Source organism: Adiantum capillus-veneris, chromosome 8 (genome assembly GCF_014529385.1).
Source record: "Adiantum capillus-veneris isolate H3 chromosome 8, ASM1452938v2, whole genome shotgun sequence".
Lineage (NCBI taxonomy): Eukaryota > Viridiplantae > Streptophyta > Polypodiopsida > Polypodiales > Pteridaceae > Adiantum > Adiantum capillus-veneris.
This window is the reverse complement of record NC_140938.1, coordinates 162,826,622-162,839,303: the sequence shown is the minus strand read 5'-3', so window position 1 is coordinate 162,839,303 and position 12,682 is coordinate 162,826,622. Positions and strand designations below refer to the sequence as shown.

Sequence of the window (12,682 nt, the reverse complement as noted above, 5' to 3'; positions counted from 1 at the left end):
GTCTTTACATTGCCTGGTGGAGCAGTATCATGGCATTCTAGATTACAAGATTGTGTTACTCAGTCTACTAGAGAGGCTGAATATGTTGCAGCATCAGAGGCATGCAAAGAATCAATTTGGCTTAATCGACTAGTAACATATTTGGGAATCAAAGAAGAGATGCCTGTGTTATATTGTGATAGTCAAAGTGCTATACAATTGGCTCGCAATCCAGTTTATCACTCAAAGACAAAGCATGTGGATGTGAAGTATCATTTCATCAGGGAAATGCTTGAGGATCTTCAGCTTGTCAAAGTTCACACCACAGAAAATCCTGCTGATCTACTTACAAAAGGACTTCCCTCAGAGAGCTTTGCGCATTTTCGCAAGCAGTTAGGTGTAGGGTAGTACATCACTTCTCTACATCTCTTGTATATTAGCTTGTATAGTAGCTTCTCTCACACTTAAAGTACCACATTGGACTTTAAGTGGGAGGTTGTTGGGGTATAAAGCCCAATGTGGTCGCCCAGGTAAGTGGGCGGGCCGCCAGGTATGTACACATATTCTTTTGTAAAAACCTAATAAGAACTCACTATGCTCTACACATTACAGTAGAGCGAGCTCACCATATCGTGGTGCTCTTCTTCTCACACTCTCTCTCTCTCGCGTCGCACTTCCGCTCGTACTCCTTCATGTAAAAGGCCAGGATCTCTTTCTATTCATTCACAAGACTTTAAAGTTCCATAGGGACACTTGTCCTACTCTGTACCTACCTACAACGATAGCCTGCCTTGTCGATCTCACTGTCCCATGGCATCACGACACATCAGGAAATGCAGTGTAGCTATACACTATGCATGATCTCGACGAGAGGGAGTGCTTGCATAGGCAATCAAGATTATAAAGATCACCACCGCTAGAAGGCAAAAAATCTTCCTCTCCCTATCCCGCATCAACCTGATAGATGCAAAACACTTCTCACACTCAGTCTCTCTCTCTCTCTCTCTCTCTCTCTCCTCTCTCTCTCTCTCTCTCTCTCCATCTCTATTTGCCTCTCTCTCACTCATCCACATACCATTTATCGCTTTTTCACTTGAAAGGAGTGAGAGTATCTCTTGAGATGCTATCTACTCAACCACCTCAAAAACTTTTGTGCACACCTACTACTATTGCAACATACATACTACATACTCGGTCTAGTTTCAATTCTTTATATGGAATCTCCACAAGATACTCCACCCACTCTCTATTTCAAAAGCTACACAAAACCACTCATAATTTCAACTTTCATGATTTGAACTCATCACGTTGAAACAACGAGGGTCAAGCTAAACCACTAGGCTACAAGCCTAGTGGTAGCCTTAAGCATTAAAAAAAAAAAAGAAATCTGACGTGCCCCCCCTCCCCCAACCCCTGTTCCCCACCCTTCCTTTCTTCCCCGTCACCATTCCCTTTTACTTTCTTCCCTCTATCAAGTAATTAAATGAAAATAACTTTTCTATCTTTTAAGTTTATATTTGATATGAAAGGAGAACTTTCATTCCAACTCATCGCGTTGCTTCTGAAACAATGAGGGTCAAGCTAAACCACTAATCTACAAGCCTATGGTGGCCTTAAGCATTAAAAACAAGTGAAAGGGTCACTATGGTTTTTTAAAACAATAAGAAGATAGTAGAGATGCCACGACGAGCCCATGGTTGTGGAGCGGGCGGCCATTTCTTTGTGCAGCTTGCACGAGGGTACGCGAGCTGGGGAGTCAATGGTGCCTTTGCGGAAGGGCACAACAGTGATCGCCATGATGGAGGTTTCCAAGCAGGGAGCATTTGTAGCGGCTCTCTCTGGGATGAGGAGCTGGGCAAGGTAGCGCATTTTTCTCTTGTTCCTCCCTTGCCAGACACAAATGTTTTGGTGGACGGGAGCTACTGTCCCTCCTACCTCCTCTTCGGGAGGAAAATGGGCGACATTGTACTTGCGGGAGCTTGTTAGATATGGATCTTCTCGTGGAAGGGGTCGACCCACATGGTGGCATTGGCAAGCTTATATCTAAGGTACATGGCTCCCCTTAAGGTCTAATCTTCTTTCGGTTTGGTGGATCCCGGGTGGTGGACTGCAGATGCTCTTGGTTGCAAATTGTCCCAATGGAGGGCTACTATTGCGTGTGTTAGCCCCTTCATTCTTCTCGTTGTGGCTGTATAGTTGGTGATGGTTAACTTTCCACAAGTGTTAAAAATAACAAAAGTTGACAGTTTGAATATATATCAACAATGTTTGGCTTTCAATCACAAGTGAGAGACTGAGTTTTTACCTTTTTTTTAAAATAGATTTTTAACTATCATAACCTCTCAATAGTCACTTTTTTGACCTTTGAAGGCCATGGAGACTTCATCTTTTCTCTTCAATGCATGATGTTATTTTGCTTAAAAAACTTTTTGGCCGACTCAAAAAAGCCTAAGAGAGAACAAGAGAGATTAAGAGTGTATTCATAAGATTATGATCCGATAATGTGAAGTATTGACACATTGATTTTTTTTTTAATTATATTTGAGTAAGGACCTCGTAAAGATCCATTTCATCAAATTATTTTGTTGTTTCCTATGCTTAGTAGACTTACCTCTTCTTATGAAGCGTTGAAATATTCTTTGGTTTTAATTTGTTAATGGATCTCTTTATCATATTATTTTTATTTAGTTCTTATTTTGTTTTAGGAGTGTCGAGTTTGTCTTTTGAATATAGAAATAAATATAAATATATATAGAATATTAATTATGCCCAAATTTTGACCTCATAGATTTTTCATTCTTAACCGCCGAGAAATTAGAATATTTACGTTTCTTTGGTTATGTGAACACCAAGGAATTTGTTGTCTTTGTTTTGTTTTGTTTTGCTTTTCACAAAACTCACAATTGTGAGTGATTGTATTAAAATGTCATCAAGAAATATACAAATCACCCTCAAGCTTCTGTCAAGCCTTGAGGGGCAGATGGTTACATCAGAGCTTAGTTAGAAGTACCTAGTAACATACTTGAAGGTGCCGTGGGAAGCGTAAGAGAGAGAGAGAGAGAGAGAGAGAGAGAGACAGAGAGAGATACCTACTGTTGGGTGGAGAGCACACAACGTTATTCTGTTGGAGTTCCTTATTCTTTTGTATTAAAGAATAAGTGTATATTTGGTTAAATTAGTAGATAGGTTAGTAGTAAGTGGGATGTTCGGCCAGTTGGCTTGAATCCCAATAATATTAATACCATAAGTTCAGTCCTTCACACTCCAAGACTCGATCGGATGGCAAGGGTTGCACTAAGACAATCCTCTGAGCTTTGCCTTTTTCCTAACACATATATCAACTCCTTGCTTTCTTGTACAATCTATGAGAAGCTAGCCACAGAGAGATCGCTATCAAAGACACGACAATTCCTGGCCTTCCAGATAACACTGAAGAAACATTCTCTGACAATTTGAGTGCAAATTAAAATTGCAGGACTTCAAAATTGTTTCCCACCAAGGCACAACTCCTTCTTGAAAAACCCTATCTTCCACATTCTTAGTGTATGTTTGCACACCTTCCTTGCTAGGCCTCTAGTTGTCGGGCATTCCATGAAAAGGTGGGTGAGGTCTTCACTATCCAATCTACCCTTGAATCTTGATGCCTATCAACAAAGTCCCCCCACAACACCTTCCACAAAAATACCTTCATAAAATGAGGCCATTTCGGATTCAAATGTTCTTCATGACCTCATTCCATCGAGCTTCCGACCATTGTTTTTTCCACTATTTTTCCGAAGGGACGGACCAATCAGCCGCGTGCATTAACACTTGGTAAATGCACTTGTTATGAGGTTCAGAGAATTGGCCACCACCCATGGGGCATTTCCAAGCTTTCCAATCAAAAGTAGATTCCCAGGTAGGCATCAGAATGTTGTCCAGGCTTTCGACAACTCTGTTGACAAGCAGCTTCTCAGTGCCATTGAGTTGAAACTGGGCAGCCAACTAGTCAGAGGATTTCTAGCACTTGTTCTTTCCATCCCACAAGTGGATCAACCGTTGGAGTCCTTTATTGTTCATCCTTCTTGCAATTTCTCTCCAATAAGGGTTCAAAATTACACCAGCAACTTTAGACAACCAATGGGACCAATGTGAAATGGAGTTCTAGATGCATGTGGTTAATTCACCCCATTCCAGTACCCATGTTGCCCTATTGCGTTTTTGCATCAGCTCACCTGTGATACCACCCAATCTCAAGTTTGACCACCTTTTTGTCATGCACCTCGATCCCTTTTCACTGCCCACCTTTAGAGCATAGTTTTGCCTTGTCTATCATCTCCTTGATCGTGATAGCCTTGGATTGGTCTTGTCTTGCAATTGAGACCACAAACTTGGCACACATGGCCTCAACATGAACAACAGGCTTGAGAATTGCGAGGCCACCTTGAACCACCGATTGAGCAATAACTACCCACTTCGCCCATTGCCATGGCGACGAGGCTTTAGTATTGTTCCTCCATAAGAATCTTTCTGTTTTCCTAGTATTCTTAGGGTAAAGGGGCCAATAATGGGATGGCCCCCTAGTTCCAAGTTGTGGCTACCCCACTAAAATTTATGCACCTGGACCCATTTAAATACAAATAAGTTTGGTTAGTTGGGAGCATGGAGCTAATGCGGGCTTTGCCCATTGGCTATGTGTGACTTCAAGCCCTGCTATCGCGCTAGCCCCACAAAACACCCTACGTGTGGTTAACTATTGGAGCCCCTTTTTAACTCTACGTTCCATTGTAGGAGCTGCATAGAGTGCTGTTTGCATAGCAACTCTAGCTAAAGATGCACCGATCGGAATCTTGCACAAACAATCCAATTTTGCCTACCCAAAAATACACCAAATGCCACCTTAAAGGTCTTAAAACTGGTCCCTTTAAAGGTCTTAAAACTAGTCCTTTTACCTTGAAGTCCTCTTGCGAACAAAAGACCCGACCACAGCGCCAAGGGGATGTAGCCACAAATATATCATTAATCAAATACATTCTTACATTTTTCAATCGAATGATGTGGGGAGAGCCGTGCCTCACGAATTTGTTCAATTAGCCTTATGGACTAGGCCTGCGTCATAACCAACTCCCTTAAGGCCGAAAAGAAACCAATGGTCAACAGATTGTTGATTGCTCTTTTTCATAGCTTTCTTTTATACAAGTAAAGAAAAGAAAAAAAAAGAGCTTTCTTTGATTCGGCGACATCAACTCAACTCCCACATTCATAACGCACTTATCACGATCCCATGAGGAGTCTGCCTAAAACACAAATGAAACAAATGCAATTGACTTCACGAGGGACCCCACCTTGGACACTAAAACAATCAAGCACGATGAAGTGGGAAAAGCATGTTTCTAATTTTCTAGAACAAAGTAGTTGGAGTGCCTTGCGGTGTGGATCATGTTCTCTTGTGAGAATATCTCATCTTGTTTGCTTCAATAAGACCAACGGTTGTCGTCATCACTAGGATAAGCTCAAATGAGAGAGAGAGAGAGAGAGAGAGAGAGAGAGAGAGAGAAAAGAAGTTTTTACTGTCATACCTATCGAACCATGGACGACTCTTGAACTCCTCACGTAGTCCAAGGAAAACTAGTGACAAAAGCGTATGCCCTAGGAGCTTGGCTACAATTGAAGTTTCAATTGTTTTTCTCATGCATTCTTAGTGCGTGAAGAAAACGGTCGGGAGTACCCATCCTCGACTCCTAAAACAAAAACACTTTGAGGAGGGGGGTACTATCTCCCATGGGGTCTTTAATGAACCCCCGAAGGTGGGATCGGTGGTGGAGAGAGATTTGTGCACATTTTGAGGCGATCAAACAATCAACAAAGAGTTGTCGATGTTGACCATCCCCCTCACAACTTAGGTTTTGAACTTGTGACCCCCATTGGCAACCCCACACCCTAATCATCTGCTTGCATGGATCTCATCGCCCAGTTAGCCACTTCACTTGGTCATAAAGTAGATCATCCCATGCAAAGGAAACTTGGACTCATAGAAGAGTCACGAATGGCATGGTAATCATGCCCTAGCTCAATGTTGTAGATCCCACCGCTTGGGGAGACTCTGTGGGAGATAGTGTTTTGTGGGCACAAAGGGAGGGGATCAATATGATATATGATGAGGTCTTCAATGGAAGATGCCCTCGTGGGATTTATGGTGCTCAATTGACCACACATACCTCAAGATTGTGGGAGGTGCTTGACAGGGAGTTCTGTAAACTAGGAACATGCAAATACACATGGATGGATTGGGCCATGTTTACTAAGTTTAAAAGAACGTGTGAAGGCATTCACCTCTAGCTGCATGTGGCCGGGTTTGAATCATGAGTGGGAGACAAAGACAACATTTGTTTTGGCTGTTCATTAACCTTGAGATCCGGCACCCACTTCCCCTCGTGACTAAATGGCACGGGGTCTTAAATGACCCCCCAACAATGGGATTGATGGCGAGGGATTGAGGGCGGGCATCTAGAGGAGATTTGACGGTGACAAAAATTTTGGCGACGAGTGCTTGGCCTCGAACTCGAACTCAGGTGGGTGTTGTAGCAGCCTTGTGCTCTAACCAGACGTGCGTGTGCATTTCAGTGAAAAATAAGTGTGTTCACATATACTTATGCTTGTCAGAGTTTAAGGTCTAGATATCCGAGTTTATTAAATTTGTCCAAATTTACTTTTTAAAAATCAAACGATGTAACGCCTGTGCTTTTGTGCGTGTTTTCCTCCGTGGATCCCATGACGGGGCCTTCATTCAAAACCTCGTGTTCTTTAGTCCTAAGGCCCACTTCCCCCCATCCTTGGGCTATGGGAGTCACTTGCACTTTGGTTTTCTTTTTTGGACGCTTTTGTTTTTTTTGGTTTGGGGGTGGCGGGGCGGGGGGGGGGGACTTCACACCTCAATTGACTTGTCAACCAAAGGTGTAACAAAATGAAACGACAAAATGGGAGGGAGAGGAAGAGAGTCTAGGAGTCTTGGGGGTGCCGGGGGCGGCCGGGGCAATGTGGGGGCTCGCAGATCTGTGTGCAGCCTGCATAGCGGGGGTGGTGAAGGCGGGTGTGCATGGAATGAGGGTGTTGGGGTACGGGCTGGGCGCCAAACTGCTGCTCTTCATGAAACTGGTGATGGTGTCCAGCACGAGGCTGGAGTCGCTTTTGAAGGGCTTGATGTGGAGCCTCATCATGAACCACACCCTCTACATGGTTGGCCTGCTGTTGCTATACGTGCTCTGCCCGTCCCTCCTCAAGCTCGTCTTCCGAGTGAAAGACTACCTCACCCTCTTGCTCGTGGAAGGCCTCAGGGTCCTCCTCACCCGCTGCTTTGGAGAGTTCCCTCCTCTCTTCTATTCTGCTGTCCGGCTTGCCATCGACCTTCTTTCTGGGGCTACCTGGCTTGATCTCCTCTTCCAGTACGCGCTCTCCGCTGCCGATTGACACAGCACGCCCTCGCTCTTGCAAGCTTCCCTCATCCTCCGACGGGCTCTTCTGTGTTTGGGAAGCCCTCAACCTCTGCACAGGCATCCGCTCCGGCGAAGAAGGCTTCTTCTCACCTACCTAGCAAGCACGCTGAAGGTATGTGTGCTAACCAGGATCAATACGCTTTGAACGACCGTCAACACCACCCAGTGTCTGTGCAGCAATTGTGGTTTTTCTAACCGCAATGGCCGGCTGACTGAGAGAGAGAGAGAGAGAGAGAGGGGGAGCCCATCAAGGGCAGGCCTGGGCTACCCTCATCACTATCTAACATGGGGAGCCTCAAAGGTGATCTAGGGCACAAAGGTGATCTAGGACCATATTGTTTGAGCCCCCCTCCCCTCTAGAAAAGACTATTCCACTATGATGAGAATTCCAAGTACATGCAACAAGAAATGCTAATTTGTTAAGCCCTTTGTTATGTATCATGCTGTGTGTGAAGGCTTAGCACTTCACAAATAAGGTGACCAAAAGCTCTATTGTTTTCACTTTGCACCTACAAAACTAACCTCCTTTTCAAAGGCATCCCATTATGCCAATCCAATAGCCCTACTGTGTGTGTGTGAGAGAGAGAAAGAAGGGGGGGGGGGGGGGGGGGGGGGGGGGGGGAGGGGAGGGAGGAGAGATGGCTAAATTTGGGAGATAAGTACATAACTATGATTTAATGGCTTAAACAAAAAAAGCTTCAGAGATTAACAAAATCGCTCTTCTTCGTCATGTAATTATAGATTAATTTGAGAGAGAGAGAGAGAGAGAGAGAGAGAGAGAGAGTGGCTAAATTTGGAATATGGCTACAAAACTATGATTAAATGGCTTAAATGAGTAGCTTCTGAGATTAACAAAATCGTTCTTCTTCATCATGTCACAATAGATTAATTTCTAAGTAATCAAAAGAGAGAGAGAGAGAGAGAGCTTTTCGATGACCCTAAGCATGCATTAAAGAGAGCTTAAGCATGCTTTGCACATACACATACATACCTCCCAAAGAGAGATGGATCCCAAATAAGGCCATAGAGCATTGCTATCCACTAATCTTGGTGGATACCTTGCATGCCAAGATAGAACCACAACTTTTCTCCCACTTTCTCACCTTTATCGGGTTGATCTCTTCCTTTGAGTAGTATATACGTGATCTGTAACTCATGAATAGTATATAAAATTATCCTAAGCTCCATTTCACATTTGTATAGTTCTCGCACAACTCTTGGAACACGAAAATCAAGGTTCAGGAGTCTCCATTTTGAGTCCAAAAGTTTATGTCGGGTCTTGTAAATGATTTCCACATCATGATGGATATTTATTGAGCTTTTGATACCCTTATGTCCACGAGTATTACCGGCCGCCTTCGGCGGCCTCTCTCTCTCTCTCTTCCGCTCCCCTTCATCTCACTTGGCGTTTAGCCTTCATCTCGCAGAGAGAGACACGTGTAAAGGGTTATGTACTCCGTCATATTATGTTAGTAGATTCCACCCTTCCATAGAAGATTTTCAGATAGTAAAAATGTTGTCTTAGGATTATTAAGTTATTTTTGTTCTCGAAAAATTCCATCAAAATTCCCAAACCAAATCTTAGCGGCTTGTAAATTTTTTATGTCTCTATTAATACTTAAACCTTAATTTTGTCATTTTGTCTTCTTGAAAATTAAACTTAGAGTCATTATCCAGCCCTTACATTCATAGTCGCCCTTGACTATGAATGTATGAAGGGAGAAAGGTTACATATCAAACTGGATTCATAAATTGCATTAAACACAGTCCAAAGTAGTTGTGTGGGCTACTTGCAGGTGCTGCTGGAGAGAACATGTTTGCCACAAACGTTTTATAGAGACAAGCAACCATATACCATTCCACAAGAGCATGTTACACTATCTCATGCTTGAGAATTAGAGACTTGTTGCAGACGTGCAAACATGGTATGGGTACTAGTCTCATTGTACAAAATGATGACATTTAAAAGAAGAAGAGAGAGAGAGATTTGACTTCATTAAGCTTTTCTCCTACATGGACATCTTGCTCATTAGGCAACCTATGCATGTGGTTGTAGTCTTCAACTCCTTTAGAGAGAGGCTTTAAGTGGAGGTTCCATCATCCAATTTGTATCATCAAAATAATAGTTCTTGAATTTAGCTAATATCGGTACAAAGAACATTATCCTTGCCTTGTGGCTCACTATGCTTGAATGAATCTTTTTTTTTTGGTGCAAAACTCACAATTGTGAGTGGTTGTATTATAAAGTCACCAAAAGATATACAAATTAGCCTCAAGCTCAAACAGAGCCTTGAGAGACAAAGGATTACAACCGAGCTTAGATACAATTATCTGTAGCTAACTATTGCGCTGGTCGGATGGCGAGGGTTACACTAAGCCAATCACCCGAGCTATACTTTCTACTTACATTATATATCATCTCCTTGCTTTCTTGTACAGAGTCTCTGAGAAGCTAGCCCCAAAGAGGTGGCTATCGAATACACGACAGTTCCTGACCTTCCAAATATTATTGAAGAAACAGAATTTGACAATTTGAGTACAAATTAGGAGTGAAAATTTTCAAACTGTTTGCCACCAAGGCACAAATCTCTATTGAAAAACCTAATCTTCCACGTCCTTTGTATCCATTTTCACAACTTTCTTGCAAGGCCTCTAATAGCCGGGCATTCCATGAAAAGGTGGCCGAGGTCTTCGCTAGCCAATCTGCACCCTGAACATGTATCAGACCTGATACCCCGCGCTTGAATCTTAACACCTGTCGGCAAGGCCCCCCAAAGTACCCTCCATAGAAATATCTTCATAAATTGAGGCAATTGTGGATTCGAGATGTTCTTCGTGACCTCTACCCATCAAGCCTTCGATCATTGCTTCTTCCACTGCTTGTTCAAAGGGGCGAATCGATCAGCCTCTTCATTTGGTATATGCCCTTGGTATGGAGTTTAGGAATTTGGCTACTCATGGGCCATTTCCAAGCTTTCCACTCAAAAGTGGGTTCATAGATTGGCATGAGAACACGGTCCAGGCCTTCTACAACCCTGTTGACAAGTAGCTTCTCAGTACAATTGAGTTGAAACTGGTCAGCACATTTCTAGAACTTGCTATTTCCATCCCAGAAGTGGCTCATTTGTTGAAGTCCTTTATTATTTATCCTTCTTGTAGTTTCTCTCCAAAAAGTGTTCAAGATAACCCCAACAGCTTTGGATAGCCAGGTAGACCAGTGCAAGATGGAGTTCTAGAAGTATCTGGTTAATTCACCCCATTCTAGTGTCCCTATTGCTCTATTGCACTTTCACACCAGCTCTCTCATGATGCCACTCAGTCTTAAGCTAGCCCACCCTGGGGCTAAAAGTTTGTCGGGCACCTCGATCCCTTTCCACTGACCACCTTCAGAGAAACGTTTTGCCTTGCCAATCATATCCTTGGTCATGATAGCCCAAGACTGGTCTTGGTTTGCAATGGGGTCCACAAAGTTGGCACACAAGGCCTCAACATGAACAACAGGGTTGAGAATTCCAAGGCCACCTTGGACCAATGATCAGGTGATACCTTCCCACTTTGCCCATTGCCATGGTGCCAAGGATTTAATGTTGTTCCTCCATAAGAATCTTTTAACTGGTTTCAAAAACTTCTTCCAGTTACATTTGGCTATTTTGAGGAGTGGGCTGGTGAAGGAAATATAAGGAAATATAAATGAATTGATCACTCTGACCCGACTCTGGAAGGGAAGCAACACATACTTCCACATTCTCATTTCCTCTGAATCTTCTCAAGGACCCACTGGAACCTTTGCTTGTGAGTAACGTCGACCCCTAAGGGCCCCCCAAATGCCTAAAAATCCTACCTTTAGACACAGTCTCCCCTGACCAGTTTGATGGGTCAAATGAGTCATTTTACGTCAAGGAGATCACTCTCGACTTTTCAATACTACACCTCAACCTAGAAACCACAGCAAATGTATGCACAATCTCAAGGGACTTCCTGAGCACCTGAGGGCTGGCTTTCAATAAGAGGAGGGAGTCGTTCGCAAACATCTTGGCCAAGAGCTGGTTGTTATCGAGCAAAGTTAACCCTTGTATTTTCCCCCGCTTAGCCGCCGCAACTTTGAGCAACGTTAGCAGAGGATGTGACCCAATAGCCAATAGAAGCAGGGCCAGGGGGCATCCTTGCTTGATCGATTTTTTGGATTCAAAAGAGCCCACGAATTTATTATTGAATAAGAGCTCCAATAGGCTACCAGCACCTAGAGTGTGTATCATCTGACATAGGCACGACTCAAAGCCTAGTGCTTTCATCACATCTTCAATGAAGGACCACACAATCCTATCATAAGCCTTATCCAAATCTAGATAAAGCAAAATGCACTCTTGTTTCATGAAGGCAGCTTACTCAATGCCAACCATTGCAGTCAAGATGTTGTCATATATTGACCTTCCTTTGATAAACCCGTGCTGATGAGGGGAGATGACTTTGTCAAGGAGGGGTGAAATTCTAAGAGCTACTGCCTTGGCAATGGGTTTGTATTCCATCAACATCATAGTTATGGGATGCAAGTGCTTAAGTTGCGAGAAGCAACAATAAACCTATTTCAAGATAGGCTTGATAAACCCTCTTTTCACATTGACATGCAAGGACCCCTTGACCAGAGCCTGGTTAGCTATGTACGTGACCGATACCTTGAGGTCCTCCTAGAACTCAATGGTATACCATCCCAGCCAGGTGATTTCTCCTTGCCAAGAGCTTGCAATGCAAGCGAGCATTCATCTTCAGAGAAGACCAACTCAACAAGATTGGCTTCAGGTTGGAAAAATTTCTTGTTCACACTCTCGAGCCAGGTCTCTGTGGATTCATCCACTTCTTGAGAGCAGGTCTCTAGTTGGCCAATGATTTGGCTAAGGTGATCGAGCATCATCCTAGCCATTTTGTCTTTATCTTGTATAGCATTCCCATTCTCATATGTGAGAGAGAGGAAAGAGCTGCGACTCTTCTTGATTTTCGAGGCCCTAAAAAAATGTGCCTCTAGCTGGAGGAAGGTCTCTCTAGATAGTAGTCTCGCCCTCTTGATCTCCTTGAGCTTCTGCTCATCTAGGGTGGATTTTGCTTCTAGCCACCTATTGTGTTCTTCTTCTAAGGCAAACCCATAAGCTTTTTTGGTAGTGAGATTAGCAACCTCCTCTTCAAGCTGCTTTCGGTGCTCTTCCCTAAGCTTTTGATTGCTTTTTGAATACTTCAAG

At 43.4% G+C, this 12,682-nt stretch overlaps 1 protein-coding gene across 1 annotated transcript; it reads left to right on the top strand.

Annotated features, from left to right (window-relative positions):
• Positions 1-6,935: 6,935 nt before the first annotated feature.
• LOC147453280 (uncharacterized) lies at positions 6,936-9,619 on the top strand. The gene is made up of 3 exons (XM_086519134.1): positions 6,936-7,293; positions 7,402-7,563; positions 9,248-9,619. The coding sequence occupies exons 1-3, from the start codon at positions 6,936-6,938 to the stop codon at positions 9,286-9,288; spliced, it is 561 nt and encodes a 186-aa protein (XP_086375260.1). The 3' UTR covers positions 9,289-9,619.
• Positions 9,620-12,682: the final 3,063 nt, after the last annotated feature.

Coding starts and splice junctions, on each gene's coding strand:
- LOC147453280 (XM_086519134.1), top strand. CDS start 6,936: ATGGGAGGGAGAGGAAGAGAGTCTAGGAGTCTTGGGGGTGCCGGGGGC. Junction 7,294..7,401: donor TGCTCGTGGAAGGCCTCAGG/GTCCTCCTCACC, acceptor CTCCTCTTCCAG/TACGCGCTCTCCGCTGCCGA. Junction 7,564..9,247: donor ACCTAGCAAGCACGCTGAAG/GTATGTGTGCTA, acceptor GGCTACTTGCAG/GTGCTGCTGGAGAGAACATG.